The 19,333-nt window shown below is 41.3% G+C and overlaps 2 protein-coding genes across 5 annotated transcripts; one reads left to right on the forward strand and one right to left on the reverse strand.

Annotated features, from left to right (window-relative positions):
* Positions 1 to 456: 456 nt before the first annotated feature.
* si:ch211-197h24.6 (uncharacterized) lies at positions 457 to 8,317 on the reverse strand. 2 transcript variants are annotated; one of them, XM_053327935.1, is made up of 12 exons: positions 8,212 to 8,317; positions 7,899 to 8,006; positions 5,608 to 5,638; positions 3,130 to 3,207; positions 2,897 to 3,036; positions 2,505 to 2,630; positions 2,273 to 2,318; positions 2,115 to 2,183; positions 1,625 to 2,016; positions 1,429 to 1,533; positions 767 to 875; positions 457 to 674 (listed from the first exon to the last, which is right to left on the reverse strand). In XM_053327935.1, the coding sequence occupies exons 2-12, from the start codon at positions 7,986 to 7,988 to the stop codon at positions 631 to 633; spliced, it is 1,230 nt and encodes a 409-aa protein (XP_053183910.1). In that variant the 5' UTR covers positions 7,989 to 8,006; positions 8,212 to 8,317; the 3' UTR covers positions 457 to 630. The 2 variants fall into 2 exon arrangements, with proteins under 2 accessions (XP_053183910.1, XP_053183911.1); XM_053327936.1 differs by lacking the exons at positions 5,608 to 5,638; positions 8,212 to 8,317 and having other exon boundaries at positions 460 to 674.
* Positions 7,078 to 19,239, forward strand: tex10 (testis expressed 10). Of its 3 annotated transcripts, none has more exons than XM_053327932.1 (17): positions 7,078 to 7,766; positions 8,995 to 9,055; positions 9,691 to 9,895; positions 10,000 to 10,187; positions 10,282 to 10,608; positions 10,687 to 10,899; positions 11,026 to 11,278; positions 11,361 to 11,473; positions 11,791 to 12,038; positions 12,277 to 12,412; positions 13,242 to 13,411; positions 14,570 to 14,747; positions 16,053 to 16,275; positions 17,803 to 17,883; positions 18,006 to 18,190; positions 18,368 to 18,578; positions 18,723 to 19,239. In XM_053327932.1, the coding sequence occupies exons 3-17, from the start codon at positions 9,713 to 9,715 to the stop codon at positions 18,843 to 18,845; spliced, it is 2,832 nt and encodes a 943-aa protein (XP_053183907.1). In that variant the 5' UTR covers positions 7,078 to 7,766; positions 8,995 to 9,055; positions 9,691 to 9,712; the 3' UTR covers positions 18,846 to 19,239. The 3 variants fall into 3 exon arrangements, with proteins under 3 accessions (XP_053183907.1, XP_053183905.1, XP_053183906.1); XM_053327930.1 differs by lacking the exon at positions 7,078 to 7,766 and adding an exon at positions 8,714 to 8,751 and having other exon boundaries at positions 8,972 to 9,055; XM_053327931.1 differs by lacking the exon at positions 7,078 to 7,766 and adding an exon at positions 8,721 to 8,751.
* Positions 19,240 to 19,333: the final 94 nt, after the last annotated feature.

Here is a 19,333-nt window from a genome sequence, read left to right on the forward strand (position 1 = left end):
TACCTGCTCCCTCTATAGATATAAAAGGACACACTCTTAAGGCAATGAACATTATTCTATTTTCAGGTGATTACACACAATTGAAAAACATACTTCTTTATATTATATTCCATTTCTGCAAAGTCCATTACATGCCACTAAATCCTACATCTGCACATGGGTTGAACATTTAACTCAATACATCCACAGAGGGAAAGGCTTGTGTCAAACACATCTGAGAGACACAAAAACTATGGGAGCATCCCCAATTTCTTTTTGTTGTCTATGTGGCATGGGAACTAAGGAATTGGTTTAAACACAGTTGCTTTAAGAGTGAATTAACTGCACATTTAAAATGAAAAACACATGCACGCATAATTTCTTTTATTTTAATAGCACTGGGGAATAACCCTGGGGCAATTAATAGTCATATAGTGACAATCCATTAAAACTGATGAAGTCATTTTATGTAAAACGTAACAAATTCTCATATTCTAGAGAAATCAAAAACATAAAAAACCCAAAAAACTACTAGGTAGCAACAAAAACTATGCCTAAAAGCATATAAATGTACACAATATCAAATAGGTTTTTGACTCCTGGACAGATAGGACAGAGGTGAGAAGATCGAGGTGTCACATCAACCTATCTTCATTTGTAGTACCTGGACGGTCCATCAGAGTACCTGGATGGACCTGCAAAAAGACAGCATAACAAAAACATTAAAAAAAGATGACACAATTACACAAATGCATTTAGTGGCAAATTTGAACAGAGACTTATGTACCTGACAGACTATTTAAGGGACTACTTAAGTATCCGTCACTGCTACTTGGCAATCTGGAGGGTGTAGAGGAGAAACCCGAGCTCATTGACAAGCTGTTCAGAGTAGAACCCTGAGGAGAAAAAAAAGACAGAAATTTAGCAAGAGATGATGAACATGTTCCCAAATACACTTGATTCAATCAATTAATAATATAATTAAAAAATCTGGGCATGTGAAATCATGAGGCCAAATCTTCAAAAAGGCAGATAGGTATTAAAGTATTATTTATAAGAGTAGTATTTTAAATAGGTTGGAACTATATGGAGGTCACCAAACATCATAAAACCAATAAAACAACTCAACTAATAGGAGTGTCATACAAATGCTAATCATGATTCAAGAAGTTTATTGTCATATGCATAGTAAAAACAGAGGTTCAGACAATGCAATGAGTTTCTTACTTTGCTGCCTTCCTTACATACAACAATAATATACACACAAACACATTCACAAAAAGATTCACACAATATTATATTAAAGTTTAAAAAAAAGATGAAAAAATATAAAAAAAGGCTATACTTATGTACTATACATACATACATACATACTGTAGGCTAGAAAAGATTAAATGGTTGATCCTTTACATTCAGTTTCACATATTTGAGGACACATAATCTACATACCGATGATACACTCCTCAGTCTGTACTCCATCAGCACGTCTGTTAGTTTCTGTGTCACTTTAAGCACCAGCTGTGCATCACTCTCGTTCTCTATCCGGAAGGTATCCTACAAACAAATGAAAAAGTGAACATTAGACGCATATGGAAATAATATGAGTAATATCACAACCCAGTGTTGACTGTATGTATGCATGTACCAGGTAAGTGAGCAGTGTGTTACGATTGCCGTCATTGTCTGATGCTCCCATCAAGCCTGGCCTGTCAAGTGGCTTATTCACTGGTCTGTCCAATAAGCCACTCCCCATTTGGCTGCCCCGATACTCGTCGGAATACCTTCTGCGTGGGCTCTCCATTAGTTCAGTCCTTCCGTAGCTATCCATTCCACCACCTGATCCAAAACTATCTCCACCCACAGCTGGATGACGACCCATACCATCTTGAAGGGATCTGCGACCCATATTAGGTTCAGGGAAAATTTCCCTGGTTGAATAGCCTCCAAAGTCAGGCTCCCCATGCTCACCCAGTGGGTAGTCAGAGAAAGGAGGAGGAGGAAAGTCCCCTGGAAACCTGTGGTCAGAGAACCTGGGACCTGTGAGAAAGACATGTTCATTACACTTCAGTAACCACACAGTGATTCAATAGAAACAGGGTGCCCAGCCACTGTGCCTCAAAACTAAATTGACTCACCAAAGGGTGGTCCATGTGGTCCCATCCCTGGTGGTGGTGGTAGTGGCACAATCTTGGGAGCAGCAGAACCTGTAACAGGGAGAGAAATACACAGCTCAGACAAGTAAACCCCACTAAGAATCTTAACTACTGAAGCAGTTCATAGCAGAATAACTTACGGAGTCCTTCAAAAGCAGGCACATCACAGGGCTCCTTCAGGATGACCTAGAAGTCACAACAGGACCAATAAACACATCAAATCAGAAAGATGTATAAAATATTGCACTCATGAAAGATTTTACAAGAAACAAGAAGTCAATGTGTGTCTTGGTAAGTATGTACATCCAAGTCATCAATCCAGCAAATATCACTATCATTTTTGAACAAGGGGAATCAAAACAAAACACTCACCTTGAGTTGTCCCCTCCCCTCTGTCTTCTCCACCTCAGCTGCAATTTCTTTAATTGTCTTCCTTACAGCAGGGTCTTTGTTGGCCTCTACCTCATCACTGGTGACCTTGTCTGGGTGAGCCTTTTTCTATGGGCATAGCAGATAAATATACACATATGGATCATGTATTAGATCACTGACACAAAACATTTCAACTATAACTGTTAACCTTATAAAAAGGGGACTTGTTTAATATATTTCCTCATGTTAAAAAAAAGAAAGATCCTTGTTCTTTGTAAAATCATTTGTACCAAAAAGTGAAAGTTTTAAAGGTTTAAAAATCCACTTAAAAAACCCTCAAAACAAAACACTCACACATTTGAGGAAGCTTAAGGGTTGACTGTCATACTCACCAAATATCTGAAACTGTGCTTCCAGCCTCTCACGTGAGCAAGCATATCATGTTGCAAGCGGGACACAGCACACAGTTTGCATTGGTAGTGTGGTGGGACAGATTTACTGGGGCTCCGGTACTCCCACACATACTGAAGACCTGCAGACATGTGATGGTCACTGGTTATGTATTAAAAACATAGGATGGGAGAGAGTTATGCAAGTTTATGTTGGAGCTAACCCTTTTGCTTACCAATGACACAGTCAGTGACCCCTTTCAACTGTTTGCTGAGAGAGGGCATGGTGTGGATAGAGGTCCCTTTGGTGTACACTAGGAGAATAACACTGGTAAATACAAAACAAACACTCTACAGTAATAAACAAGTGAGACAAAAAGGTTCATGTCCAACAAACTCAACATTCCCCCAAAAGGCTAAAAAGAAAAAAAAAGAAAAGTAGCAATGGAAGCAGCAGGGGGCATTTAGAAGTATTGTGTATCTGAACATACAGTGCATAGTAACATTTATATTGTTGTTACGTTACAGCCTTATTCCAAAATGGATGACCCCCCCCCATCAATCTACACACAATAACCCATAATGACAAAGCGAAAGAGGTTTAGACATTTTTGCAAATTTATTAAAAATAAAAAAACTGAAATATTGCATGTACATAAGTATTCAAAGCCTTTACTCAGTACTTTATTAAGGGAAACTTGGCAGCGATTACGGCCTCAAGTCTTCTTGGGTATGAAGCTACAAGCTTGACACACCTGTATTTGAGGTATTTCTCCCATTCTTCTCTGCAGATCCTCTCAAGCTCTGTCAGGTAGACGGTGAGCCTCACTGCACAGCTATTATCAGCTCTTTCCAGAGATGTTCAATAGGGTTCAAGTCTGGGCTCTGGCTGGGTCACTCAAGGACATTCACAGACTTGTCCCGAAGCCACTCCTTCGTCATCTTGGCTGTGTGCTTAGGGTCATTGTCCTGTTGGAAGGTAAACCTTCAATCCTGACTAGTCTCCCAGTTTCTACTGCTGAAAAATATCCCCATAGCATGATGCTGCTACCACCATGCTTCACCGGTGGGATGGTATGAGAGGTGCCGGATTTCCTCCAGACGTGATGCTTGGCATTCAGCCAAAGACTTCAATTTTGGTTTCATCAGACCAGAGAATCTTATTTCTCATGGTCTGAGAATCCTTTAGGTGCCTTCTGGCAAACTCCAAGCGAGCTGTCATCTGCCTTTTACTGAGTAGAGGCTTCCGTCTGCCACTCTACCATAAAGGCCTGATTGGTGGAGTGCTGCAGAGATGGTTGTTCTTCAGGAAGGTTCTCCCATCTCCATAGAGGAACGCTGGAGCTCTGGCTGGGCGGCCAGCTCTAGAAAGAGTCCTGGTGGATCCAAACTTCTTCCATTTACGAATGACGGAGACCACTGTGCTCTTCGGGACCTTCAATGCTGCAGAATTTTTTTTTGTATCCTTCCCCAGATCTGTGCCTCGATACAATCCTGTCTCAGAGGTCTACAGACAATTCCTTGTTTTCTGCTCTGACATGAACTGTCAACAGTGGGACCTTATATAGACAGATGTGTGCCTTTCCAAATCATGATCAATCAATTGAATGTACTACAGGTTGACATCAAGGATGATCAGTGGAAACAGGATGCACCTGAGCTCAATTTTGAGTGTCATAGCAAAGGGTGTGAATACTTATGTACATGCAATATTTCAGTTTTTTATTTTTAATAAATTTGCAAGAATTTCTAAAAAACATTTTTCACCAAAACATCTACTTTATTGAAATCACACACAGTAATCTTAACAATAATAATAATAATAATAATAATAATAATAATAATAATAATATTAGACAGCAATAATGCAAATAAGAAAGTGTGATGTGTGCTTGTACTACCTGCAGTGTCTGATTGCTGGTTAAGAGTGATAAATTAAGTCTATATTAACTGAACAACTATTAGAAACCCAAACTCCTCATGTGCTTTTGAAGCCTGGGGGGAGAATGGGAACAGCAGCTCCCAGCTAACCCCCACTTAGGCCTGTATTGAGCTACAGGAGACCAGTTCCTGTGGTGTGATGCTTCCAACTGTGTCTAACCACACAAGTATTACTTGTGTGTCGACACTAGCGAAGAAGAAAAAAAATGAGCCCTGCATCACCTAATATACTCTGGTAACCAGGTATGGTAAGGTAAGACAGTGTAGTACAGGCAACTGAATAAAAAAAAGTGACTACTGCATTAAGCAGTGTTAAAAAAATATTTTTATGGAGAAAAACTGTTGTATACAACCATCAGAGCACAAAAAGTGCATTAAAACTTCATCAACAACCATCACAAATGTATGGATGGATTACTGCGTTTCAGGCTAGTGGTTTTTAGGAGCTTGTGGTGCTGGTCTTCAATATAGCAACATCTTAGGAGTGGGTTGAGACTTCTACAATTGTTCAGTTTTGTTTAAACTATATAAATGTTGAATTTTCTAAATAAGAAACATCAGGCAAGATACTGGAAATGTTTTGTTTCTGTAGTGGAAAGTGATCTCCAATGAACAAATCCATGGATGGCACCACAACAGCCGCCCGCATCTCTGAGAGTGTGAGTCTCAAAGAGTGGTGGTCAAGCCACCACCCAGGACCTGAAGCAGGGAACTCACAGTCTCAAGCTTCAACTCTCAGCACTGACAGTGGCACCATGTGTAAAAGGACTTACCTATATCAGCAGAATGCTGCAGCCGCTTTCTCTGTCAGTGGAGGGAAAAAACCCACATGAAGAAGAGAGACATATACAGGCATTAGTGACAGGGTGACACTCAGCAGTGGACTGAACTCCTTGTCCATGTCCACCACACTACATACGTATGCCATAGAGCCAGTATTTTGCTCAGTCTCCATAATGCCTGCATCAGCAGCTGCATGTCACAGAGACAAGTGTATCAGCAATGTTTAAATCATGCTGTCTGGGTTTAGTCAGAATTCTCATTAAATGAGAATATGGAATAGCAAGACAAAATGCAAGCGCATTAAATTCTGTAGTAAGAGAAAGAAGCCGATACCCTGAATAAGTACTAAAACATAAATATGCACACACGTCTACAGTGGCCAAGGCTGTGGCCGCAACAAAATACTGAGGTCAAGACCTCAGTCAGTTTCCCAGAAGAGTAATACAAGTTACTGCTCTGTACCATCACCTAAACACCTTATGTGGTGTGCTGGGGAGCCATAAATCTAGTTTTGACAGACGAAGGCAGTAAACACAAAGAAGGCGATCATGACTAAATCTCCCGCTTTTCAGGGACAACAAACGTGGGGGAATCCAAATTTGGGCAAAGACTGGGACACACAGAACAACCCTTTTTTAGGCCTTGTAAAGCACGAGCAAACACAGACAGTAGACAGAAAAAAGCAATGATCAGGGACTTTGACTTCAGGAACATTTCTCAAATGTTGTAACAATGGCAACAGTATCCATTTGAATATAAATTAAAACTGCCTTTGGGAAGCATTTCAGTGATTTTCACGGATTATATGGTTTGTTGTATTCGCTGCAGTGGTCATCTACTTCAAGTTAAAGTAGAGGTTAAAAGTTCACATACTCTGGAGATTTCAATTATTTCTGTGACTGCATGATTGGAGAAATCTTTGTCATAAAAAAGTGTGGTGTCATTTATGAATTATTGTGGGTTTCTTGCAAATATGACAAAATATGGTGGGTCAAGAACATACATAAGCAATTAAGTCTGGAGGTGCAGACAGGAAGGTTTTAAAATGTAATTAGACTTTTATGAAATTGCCCTCTAACTTTGTGTCTATGATTATTATCAACTACAGCTTCTACGTGCATCTATAAACTGAGCTTTTTAAGTGCACATAATAGAACAAACCACAAAGATCATAATGAGAAAGTCCAAAGAGCTCAGTGTAGATCTGAGAAATCGCATGATAGATTAGCACAAGTCAGCTCATTTTGGGCCATCCCAAAGCAACTTCAGTTATCAAAACCATCAGTTTAAACAGGTTTTGTAAGTACAAAGTACTGGGAATGATGGTCTGATCTGGAAAAAAACCCAGTCATCTTCTGCTAAACGGTAAAGGATCCAACCACAAATATGCCATGGCTGTCAAAAGTGGACAAAACTGATGTGAAGGAGAAAAGGGACATGAATATAAATACTAGCTGTGTTTCTGTTATTATCAGAAGATGTAAAATGGATTTGTTAAAAACAAACAAAAAAAAACCTTTTGTGAAAAAGTGTTTTCCAATCATTCCGTTACAAAAAAACAAAAAGATGCAGTCCCAAAATGTCCACAGTATACCTGTCCCTCACAAAAGCCTCAACTGTTCATAGCAGTTTATTTACATATTATGTACCAATGTATTTACACCTCATGGACCTAATTATCAACATATGTAAGGGACCCCCAACCCACACACCCCCAGAGGTCTGCAGAGCATCAGGCCTTTTTGTTCTCGGTTGAATTTTGGCCCAGCAACGTTCCTGAAAATGACCGCAATCAAAAGTAAAAACTTAGCAGTCTGCCATGAGATATTGGTTCAGAGAACCCAGTTCACATAAGCGTGACATCAAATCTGAAGAGAAGCATTTCAGCAGTTTCAGAACAGGAAATGCTTTCACTTTGAAGACTTGAATGTTACAGCTCTAGTTCTGAGTTATTCCTTTAAACCACAACAGTGATAACAGGACACCGACTGGAGTGGGGGCCAGGTTGCAAAAGTGCAAATAGACCCAGGCCTGAGAGCACATCAGCTGGCACTAAGTCCACCTGCAAAGGACTACTGCAGCCCCGCTCCCCATCAGGCATCACAGCAGCCAGTTAACAACATCATTAATTCATCAGTAAAAATATCAGGTTGGAAAGTGTGTTTCTTCCCAGCGCGGTTCATATATGTGAGGCGCATCGTTACGATTATAGTTTCTTAAATTGTGATGTTTGAGTATGTATATTTTGTCGTAAAGTGTCAGCTTAAAGTGTGATACTCACCCGGACATTTTTAGCCCTATTTTGGAAGAGCTGCGGCCCATTTCTTGGGTTGTCGTTGTGAATCTGGTTACCTGAAGCCTGAGCCTCCATTATCTCCAGTTTCCTTCCCTGTGAGCCAAAAAACAAATAATTAACATGCCAAGTACTTCAGTTCAATTTTAAATATACGCACTCACTGGCTGATAAAGTATTGGTTGTTTCGTTTAATCTCAGGCCTGGTCGAGACCACACCAACTGTGAGGTATATCTAAGTTTAGCGCCAGATATCACACGTATGTGTAGGTGAACAGGAGGATAATATTACTCAACTTACCCGAGATGTTTTAATACAAAGCGCAAATCCCTCAGAGGCACAGGTAGTTATTGAAAGTGAAGGAATAGACTGACTTTAAGTAGCCAATGTGAAAAAGAACAAAGCCGGAAGAACGGCGACTAGTGCTGTGGCCAGTTTAAAAATACTTTAAAAAGCTCAAATTTAACCTATACAAAATAATATGTACACTAAAATTATAAAACTGAAATTTAAATGCGTTAATTATTACACTCAATTACATCTATTTGGATATATAAAATAAATAATGTAATATTTCTCGCAGGCAGGCAGTCAGTTCCTATTACACAGGGGGTCTCATTTTATTCTTTCCTAGGATGGCGAGGTCAAAACCCGCCCTACTCTACCTCTTATTGGCTAATCCTAACCAATCACAGTTCTCATGTCAAAACCTAACCAATGAAGGCAACGAGAATTAGCCAATTAGAGGCAGAGTAGGGCAGATGATGACTTTGCCTTCCTAGGAAAAAAAATGGTCACCGGGGCTTGCCGTAATTATTTGCTGGAGCAACAGTGAGCAAGGTATAGAAATATTTTAACATTTTCCGAGATACAAAGGAACCACCTATTTATTTCATTCGTTTTAATTACACATGGGTACAATTCTAGTTATTTTTATCATAGGTAGTTTTATACTGTAAGCTTTGCGGAGCTAGCGGCGTAGTAAACATACCCACACTGTCAGCACTAACACGAGACTATGTTCATATATTTGTGTTGTATTGATAATAATTGTTAGCAGGGTGCCTTTTTCTTCATCTCCAGACGCCGATGATTGTTCAACGCTGTATATCTCTAATAGGAGAGGCCAACTTTGTTCACTGAAGTAAGTAAAATACTGAACTGTCGTGCGTGATGCTATTAGGTGTTAGCTAAGTCATCACATGTTACCCTGTACCTGTTATGGTGTGCCCCAAAGGTAGGCAATTATTTGGCCCGTGGACCAAATTTGGCCCCACAGCAAAATTATTTGACCCTCTAACGAAAGTTTTCCCTTTTAAACATTACATCAATTCTTTTGTATGACTCTTCATAACAATGTTAACACAAAAACACAAAATTATGAGATGAATAAAGCAGACACACAGCAAAATATGGCCAGATATTGTCAGATGAGTATTAACATGTGTGCTCTATACATCAATTTTATCCTGAATGAATTGAATGAAATATACCAAAAAATCAAGGACGTTGCCAGTTCATGGGCTAGTCCTGAAAAAACTGGCCCATGATGAACATAATTGTTGACCCTTGGTGTATATACACACACACCTGATTATACAGCACAAAAGTTGAAGTCATATTTATTTTGCAAGTGTGTTAAATCATCACTATTTGCACTTATAACCATGCCTCACTGTGTTAATTTATTGGGATCAGAGAACTCATTCAATGTCGTGTGTGTTTGTGTATTGAAAACTATTAAATAATTCAATGCCACAATCATGTCTGGTAATACAGATAGGAGCATAGACTGCTTGAGATGAAGGCCAAGAAGAAGAAGAGACAGGATGACTTCCAAAAGGTCAAGTTAAAGGTGGGAAAGAAGAAGCCCAAAGCTGATAATGCCACCAACACCAACTTCCGCACAAAGGGAATCCATCTAACTGAACAGCTGAAAAGAGACACAAGTGGCCCCACCACACACAGACAGCTGGGTATCAATGTAAGCTCTCTGTCTTTGTTTTAATTGGACACAAACGTTTGATTTCACTTAAAGTTAATTTTTTAAATGTTAAATGTTCTCTGTCTTTCCTCCACCTTCTCTAGGACCTTCTGTCTCAGCTTCACCATTACAATGCCAATGTGAAACATAGTGCCTTGTTGGGTTTGAGAGAGTTGCTGGCCCTTAACCCATCTCTGTTAGAGCAGCATCTGTCTCGCTTGCTCTCTGAAGTGGCAGCTGTTTTCACTGACAAGGATGGCAATGTCCGTGTGGCAGCCACACGTGTGCTCAGGTTAGAGAAGTAACAGTGATGTCAAACCACAGTGCAAAAAAATGATTACTGACTTTTCTTTCTCAAATAACATACTGTCCAAAACTGCTTCCAGGTTCATTGCGCAGTCTGTACCCGCAGAACGAGTGGCTCCATTTTTCCCCCTCCTCAGTGCCCACCTCTCTTGTGCCATGACTCACATTGAGACAGGCATCCAGGAGGACGCCATGAAGGTCCTTGATGTGTTGCTTGAACACTACCCTGCTCTGCTTGCGGCACGACCTGCTGTGCTACTCACTAACTTCTTGGAGTTGATCTCTCACAAACAAAACAGTGGAGGAGCTAAAAAGGCTCAGGATGCCAAGGGACGGACCTGGGCACTGTCAGTCAACCTCAGCAGGGCTGTGACCAGCCAGCAGTGGCGGCTGTCTGTGCTCCTCAGGTACATAGACACAGATTATGAAAGATGTTTGTTAATCAAATATCCTTGTTGTTAACCTTTGCATCACTGGTGTTTTAGGCTCGGGCGCTTTCTGCAGGCAGTAGTTGAGGAAAGACCAGTGGAGGAAGGTGACATGTCTGTCCCAACTGAGGGAGTGTTTGGTTCCAGCGGAGAGGGCCGTCTTACACCGCTGCATCTCATCTGGGAAGAGCTCACTTACAGCAAGGTCGGAGTTAAGGTTTACGAACATTCTGGGGCCAAACCAACTCCACATTCCACCTTTAGACTCAGGTACATTACCACAAACCCCTGTAAACATCAAGGAATAGGAATCACAGACATCATTTGTATTACTTATAAACTTATATTTATTTTACTTATTTAATCATTTGTTTATTTTATTCTCTTACTGTGTAGGCCTGAGGTGGACACTGGGACTGCAGTGGGCGAGAGTCTGAATTCAGCTGAGGCTGTTCAGAGTTTTGCAGCTACACTGGTGCCTCTTCTATTGGAAGTGTGGGTAGAGGCCAGTACCAGTGACGGTCCCTGGAACACCACTGATGGCGCTCACCTCCTCAGCCCAGATGCCATGTCAGTAATGTTCCAGGTCTTGTCTATTCTGCAGCTGCTGAGAAAACTGGCGCCGCAGCAGGAACACCAAGATGCACTGGTGAGATGAAGAATCCACAAATATCTTTTTTAGCCTTTTTTAGTTAAAAAAATGAGAGATTGCATTGTTTTTTTTTGTGTAGGATGCATGGTTCCATAAAGAATACCTGGGAGAATTTAAGCAGCACTTCATGAAAAACTTTCCCTATGGTACTCGGGACACACCCAAACATAAAAAGAAGGTGAATCTCAAAAGGTAAGGATTAATGCGCTAAGCCAACATTCCTCCTGCCCCCTTTGTTTTTAATGTGAAGTTAAATTCTGTTATGTAGATGACGTGAAAGATGATGCAACTAATTTGTTGGTTACAGATACAAACTCTGGCTTCTTTAATTTCACAAGAAATTCATTTTATATAAGAAAAGGTTACCAAAATGAAGTGTGACGAATAATGCATAACACAAAATTTCAAGCTTTGAATGCATGGATCATAAATAGTCAGGATCTGTGATCATACAGACTATCTACAAAGACATGCAACTAGCTGTGATCACCTCACTGTTGTTCCTGCAGGAATAAGCAGACCCCAGCTGTCCCAGGTCAGACAGTGGAACCTCTGGCCTTAAACATCACACTTTGCCAGGTCATGGTGTCCCTCAGCCAGAGGCAGGGACTCGGCCGAGAGACGGATGGAGACTGGTTGACACCGCTGAGGACGTTTGTCCGAGACACGCTGAGCAATGAAGTGAAGCTGAGTTACAGGCAGCTGCATATGCTGCTTGGAACTGTGTGGAAGATGGTGTTCACACAGAGAAGCAAAAGTAAGCATGCATGGTGTATGTGTGATTCAGTAAAGACAGAAACATGAATTCTGTGAGATTTGAAGACTTCATTGTTCATTTATAAAGTATTACAGATTACAACATATATTCGTAAATCACAGGGATCAAAATGTTTGTCAGATTGACTAGATTATGGATGATATCCAGATTTGTGAACAAATATAAAGAATTGTTTTAACATTTTTAACATGTGTTTTTGCATGTTTTATTTGTGCAGCTGTGACAGAGGACCTGTTGGCAGCAGTGTATTTCTACTATCAGCAGAGGCACCTGACTCTACAGACAAGATCTCTTCTGCTATCTTTTTACAGCAAGCTCTACCTGCAGGAGCAAGGACACACACACATTGCCAGGTAACGTAAGTCATTGTTTTTCAACACATGGGATTTTCTTGTCCACATCTAAATGATGTGATAATATTGACACCAGTAGCCCATATTTTGGCATATCTGAAACCGAACTTGCAGGCGAAACCATAACATGCATGCACAATAGCGTCATAGCCTTGCTCACCCAATTTACATCTCATGAGCTTAGTTTTCACTAAACTATTTCAGTCTGTGAAGAATCACTTAAGAAGTGAATTGATCTGATTAGTTAATGTTGGATGAATCTGTGAATATTTACATGAAAACTCTCCCTCTCTTAACCCAAAAAAACTAACATTGATATTGTAGTGTGATCCTGTAACTGCACTCCCTGTTCATGACCTATGATTCAGTTAGTCCTTTAAAGTGGGTAGTTTTAAATTAATTAAAAATATAAATACATTTGTAGAAGATTGTAAGCACAGACCAGCACAGTAAAGGGAATGGGTTGTTCATCCCAGAACAGGAAAGAGTTTATGATGATCATGTGTTATGTGGCCTGCATGAAATGACATCTTGTTCAAGCTGATTCGTTCATGACGTCACCGCACCACTGTGAGCAACATTAAAATTATGGGATGGCTTTGCAAGGCTGTAGCATCTCTGGCCTCCCACAGAATACTAATAATTCATATTCTTGGTTGTAAGTGATGTGAAGGGCTAATAAATTATACTTAAATCACCCTCTGGGCTTTAAAGCACTGTGCTGTGTTCCTTTCTTATTTTCATTAAAAGGGCAAAAACCGTCATCATAAATGTCACTCTGCCACCATCAGGTTGACTGTATATTATCCCTCTCTCTCTCACACTAAAGGAGTAAGGTGCTCTGTCGGTGGTTGGCTTCTCTTCCTGTGCAGTTGTCCCAGCTGGGCCACCGCAACCCAGCTCTGTCTGCGCGACTCATCCAATCCATCCAGGGTGCTGCATCTCGAGGCAACAAAGACCTGCTCAATAGTCTGCAGGCTCAAGCCTGCAGGCTCTACGGTACATACACTCAAATAGACAGACAGACAAAGAAACACTGATCATAGAGAGTCAGGCAGCCCGTCATAGATACAAAGCTCTTTGTTAAAGCTCAGATATAACTGTGAGATTAATATCACAACCATGCTTGGAGAGCAAATCACCACCAACTCGCACAGGACAGACAATCCTTACTACACCGCTTTCTATGGGTTGAAACTTCAAAGCATGGTGCACCTCTCGTCACACATCTGACACTGATGTTATATCGGGTGCTTTCTGGTCACACATCTGATGCAGCAGCACTGATGAAATGTGGTCAGAGGTGTAACATGCTTCAAAGTTTCAGCCCACAGAGAGCAGTGCTGCATCAGTTTCCTCCTTTGTGATTTTGTGTTGACTTGCTTTTTATTTAGCATATAAAATACAATTATTACTTACTCTGTTGCAACTTCCAATTTCAGCAGCATTTCATTCAGTGGAGGAGACACTAAGAGCAAGCATGCTGTTAAGATTTAATACAATCTCAGTACTGAATGAATGAAATTAATTTTAATATGTATAAATACTATATTGCATTACATTATTTATGATTGATTCTGGTTCAAAATACAACTAAGAAAAATATTACAAAACCAAGAAAATGATGAACTACAAACCAAAGTTTCGATAGGAGGCAGTATAACTCCACGTTTCTCACCCAAGACAACTTTTCATAACACTGCAACCAGAGGCGGAAAGCAGTAATAAGACAGTGCTGGGAGTCCATCCACATCCACAAGTCTGCGGATGGTCAGATACTTAGGTTGGTGTGTGACAGAGGGGGTCAGGAGAACAGGAAGAGGGGGGGGGGGTCCAGCGGTCTGATAGAAACTGCTACAGAGCCAGCAATTCACCATCACAAGACTCCTTTTGTCTGAGGGCTTCTGACATCAGCATGTGCGTCAGAGACAGACAGAACACCACGCACACACACACATTATCTGAGCCCTCACTGTAGAGGCTACGCCTGTCTGTCCCTTTCTTACCAGTCCGCACATTGGCTGGTTTTCCTGGTATCGCTCAAATTTTCTTGATAGAGCTTCATGTTACCCGAGGGTGCAGTGCATTACTGTCTTTACGTAATTACATGTGATGCGTGTGTCTGTTTTTGTTTTGTGTGTGTGTGTTTGTACGTAGATCCACAAGAAGGAGTTGTGGTTCTGTTACCAGCAGAGTCCCAGCAACGAATGGTGCAGCTGCTCTATTTTATACCCAAGATGTCCCAATCTCTTCTGGCCAACCTGAGCTGCTGCTGCACTGCTGGACGAATCTCTGCTGGCCTCGCTGCCTCTCTGATTCGTATCGTGCACCTTAGGTGAGACTAACAATCCCTGTACATCTGCGGAAGCCATATGACCTCAATTTATTGACATGTTGAGAAAAGAAATCACAGGAATGCAATCAAAATGTTCATTTTAGCAGGCCATAGTGTGGGACACTTGAAGCACTCTAACTGACCACCATCAGGTGGCAGTATTGCACTGTCACAGAGGAATTCCTGACATTTTATCTAATTCATAATATGCCTATTGACAGCTGATGTGGATTCAACTTACTGGTGATAACAAAAGAAGTTATTTATGTCCTATTACACACTTTCCTTGTTTCCCTGTGATGGTGCGTGATGTGTTAGAGACCTATTGTTTGTGACATCAGGACTCCAGACTAACTTTTCACTAGTAGTACTGGTACAGTTGGTCGCACCCCCTCCTTTTTTTTTGTGCAAGTGCATCTTCAGCGGCGATCTCATAGGAATGAGAGGAGAGCTAAGAGAGAGAAGTAGAGACAATGGAGGCTTTGGGGGAAAACGAGTCATTATGCACGTGCCTCCTCCTCCTGACCGCCCTGGTGTCTCTCATGCTGCCTGTGTTCTGTGGGTCTCATCCAGCTCGGACTAAAGCTGCTGCTGCTTCCAGTGGGTCCCCGTGCCCCCGCACCTGTGTTGCTGCTTACAGCTGTCTGTCTTTCTGTACACTTGCACAAATGTGACCACGGGAAATTTTAACTTGCAAACGCTCAATTTTACACATATTCACATATTTTAGTTGCAGTCTGGAGCCCTGGTCAGTGGGGCAGTGTTATACACATTTTGAGTGGAGTGAGTACTGTGTGTGTGATGAGTGTGTGTGATGAGTGTGTGTGTGTGTGTGTGTGTGTGTGTGTGTGTGTGATGAGTGGGATACAAAGACCTCTTTGGGAGGCTGGAATGCAGTGTCATCAAGGAGCATTGAGACATTTCTGTCTGCATGCTCTCCCGGGCTTTACAAAACATACTGTTATTTACACGCATTTCCTACTGTTACAGAGCGATCCTCCCCTCAGGCCAAGACAGAAGTTTTCATAACTGCATTTCAGTGCACAACATGCCATTATGCTCTTACAAAACACAGCATCATGAATAATGCTCAGAGGCGCAATAAAGAATACTTGAGTAGAACATTTTTGGGGAAATTAATGGTGGGTTTGTGTCCTAAAACTGTAAAAATTGAAGAAAAAAAAAAAGTTACATAAACTGAAATCTGAAAAAACTTCATGCTCGGGAAGATATGGCTTTCCGGGTTTCTGTTTATACAGATTTTAATCAATAACTGTGTAACGTGTTCACTGATTATGTCTCCAGGTCATCTCTGAGCAGCTGGTCAGTTGGGAGCCAGGAAGCAGCTCTGCAGGACGTGGACTACATCAGCTTCCTGTTCTCCACCCTGACAGGCTTCTCGTCCGACAAGCTCACCTCCCTGCAGGAGGCCGGCGACGACAGCGCCCTGCCTCCCTCCCCTCTCTCCCCCCTCAGCCTCTACCCCACCCCGCTGGAGCAGTTCACACACCACTGGGACGTTGTCGAGGTGTGTTAAGTGCACACTCGCAACTACAAGTACACCAAACTTAACATACACTTCTCTTAAAAGAAGCCCCGCCACAGAAATACTTAGGCGCAACATAAAAAGTGAATTTAGGGACAGGGACTAGGAGGTGAAGAAAAACATTGTTTTGAAAATTGAAAAGTGTTGATATTCTGGACACAGCTGTGGTCTTTCAGTCCCCCCTGGTCTCTGTCTGTCTCTCATATAGAGCTCAGAGGGTGGAAGCTTTATCGTGGTGCTGCGGCTGAGAGGGGAAGCTTTATCGCGCTGCGCAGGTTGGAGATGCGTGGTTATCGGGCATAGCGGATATGCACAAATGCTAATGAGAGCCAATGGCATGATGGGAGTGTGACATTTCTGCACAGAAATTACCGTTAACGTAACCAGGCCCTGGGGCAAGTGTATGTGAGTGTGTGAGCAAGTGGGGGGGCTTATAATCACTAATTCAGCTCCTCAATTAAGGCCTCAGATCCTGCCTCTCTCATCTCCCTGTCTGAGTCAATCACAGGCAAGTGGCGGTAAGGAGGAGGGAGGGGACATGTGGTGGTGGGGAGGGGGCGGCATTAAGGGACGGACTGTGTCAACTCTGGTTCGACTAATGAGACGGGATTGTTTTTAATGACGGGGAGAATGCCAACAGGTGCACCGGTCTGACACACGCTGGCTCGCACTCACTTCTGCATTTCAGCACTCGTGCACATCTCAATTTGATAAAAGCTAATGAGAAATTTGATTTGGATTTGAAGTTAATGAGGAAAGCTGAGCCTTATTTTTCACTTTTAAAAAGTTGGTGGTGTGATGGCTTTTTAAGCCTGAAACACATCTTCTCCTCAACCCAGCAAGAATTAAATACAGGCTCAAATTCTTTTTCTTTTTTTTGGTAAAAGAAATACTATGATATGAGCAGTGAAAGCAACAATTTGAGAAAGGATCGTCATGTAGAAATACTGAAGTTTGGTGTCTTGTGTGGTTGATGTGCTAATTTAATGTGGCTTGTTTGATAAATGCAGATTGAAGCAGATTTAGACAGGACATTTTTTTTTCATTTGGTCCCGTGTTCTTCCTCTAACCATATCATGAGTGAAACTTTATTTAATAAGATTGTCCAATTTTCAAATCTGTCACCTTTCATTACCCTATACGGCCTCAGACACTCACACTGGCGGATGAAGGTCTTTGGTAAATACAGAATAGGTACCTGTAACTCAGTTACAGTATATGAAGATGAATTTTCAGACACAACTGACACAAGTTTGTGCTCAACTTTAACGAGATTCTGCATGAAGTGATTAAAAAAATTAAGATTTCAACAAAAATTCTAACTAGAAAACCTTTCACATCCTCCAATTGAACACAATTGTTATGTTATGTTGGATTGCAAAATGTTCTATTCTGCTTCAATGGATGAAGCTTAAACAGAGGTATTCTACAATATATAAATAAAGGTAATGGAATTGGCACATATGTTTGAAATAATTTTTGTTAATAATTTAACTCTTTTATTCACAGGAAATCTGCCACTGTCTGGAAACTTTGGGTTCAAAGTCCCAGTGCTTTGACATCTTGCAAAATGGCATTTGTAAATACCTGGTAAGTAACTGTTGTCGTTGATTTGTACGTCTTACTGATTTCTACGCTTTATTCCTAACTGCTTTTATGTATGAGAAAAAATAACAAATAAGCATCTATTATTTGTTGTATGTGTGTCTCAGATCAAGTTGGGGGTGGTGCCTGACAGTATGGCGGCTGGGCTGCTGAGAGCTGTATCCAGATTACTGGACCTGTCTGTCCTGCCCATTGAGCCTGTGCTGCGCTTCCTGTCTCAGTGCTGCCTCAGCCTGCTGGCTCTGCTCATCAACCTGCAGCAGGAGGCACCTGCCGATACCAACCACAAAAGGTGTACTGAATGACGGCGGTTCTTAACTGATGATCCCTGTTGGGAAATTTTGAAAGTCTCCTGGTGATATAAAATCTGGGCCTTCATATCACTAGTTTAATGTTAAAGCACATGATCTGGTCACTGCTGCTGTCAGATGGTAAATATGTAAAGCAAACTTTTGTGCCACAATTACAGGGAGGCGATCTGGGGAGCTTGTGTCTCAGCGTTGAGCTCTGTTCCCCGCCTGCTGAGGATGGTTCTGCAGTTGTTGCGTGTTGGAGATCTGAGTGAGGATGAGCTGCCACAGCTGGGACAGATCCTGTCAATGCTGCTGCAGCACACGCCAATTCACAACCAGCTGCTGGCCAACTCCGCTCTGCTGCAAGAAATTATACAACACCTGACGGTAAACACTGCACGTTTAACTCATTTAGAAAAAGAAAAAAAAAATTATATTTAAAAAATTTGGATGAAGCAATGTACATTTATAAACTGCATTGCATCCAGCTGTTGACTTGACCTCACTGTGTGTGTGTGTGTGTGTTTTCAGAGGTACTCCCGGGGATCGACCAGGGAGCAGTGGTTGACAGACTTGCTCTACTGTTACAGCGTCACAGTAGCTCACAGCTCTTCTTCTCACCGAGGAAACCTGGGCCTTCGAGACATGTACTGATCGACGCAATCACCAAAACCACAACCTGGTGTGTTGCTCAGTTGACCTTCTCCAACATACATCCCACAGTTACTTCAGACAAACAAAATATTCCCAGGGCTCAATAGCAACTCTGTATTGTGCTCACAACAACACTTTCATACAGTGGAAATGTGTTCTTTTTAATTGTCGTTTACAATGAATACTCAACATCCTTGTTTTAGGACCTTCACCTGTTTTTCTTGGTCTTAATCTGCGACTTGTTTTCTTCAGCCTTTGCTGGGAATTGTATGTCCTCCTTGTGCCCCTTTTGAGTATTTTTGTTACTAATTGGGGTACCTGGTGTCTTTTAATAAAAAATAAAAAAAAACTAAACAGGACAAAAACAGAATAAAGGCAAAATAAAATTAAATCACATGCACTTTTGTGTCAGTTTTTTTTAATTTTTTTTAATAATACAATAAAAAAGCAATAAACAGAGGTGTAACTCTAAAATTACACAATAAGGA

Source organism: Scomber japonicus, chromosome 10 (assembly GCF_027409825.1).
Source record: "Scomber japonicus isolate fScoJap1 chromosome 10, fScoJap1.pri, whole genome shotgun sequence".
Taxonomy (NCBI): Eukaryota; Metazoa; Chordata; class Actinopteri; order Scombriformes; family Scombridae; genus Scomber; species Scomber japonicus.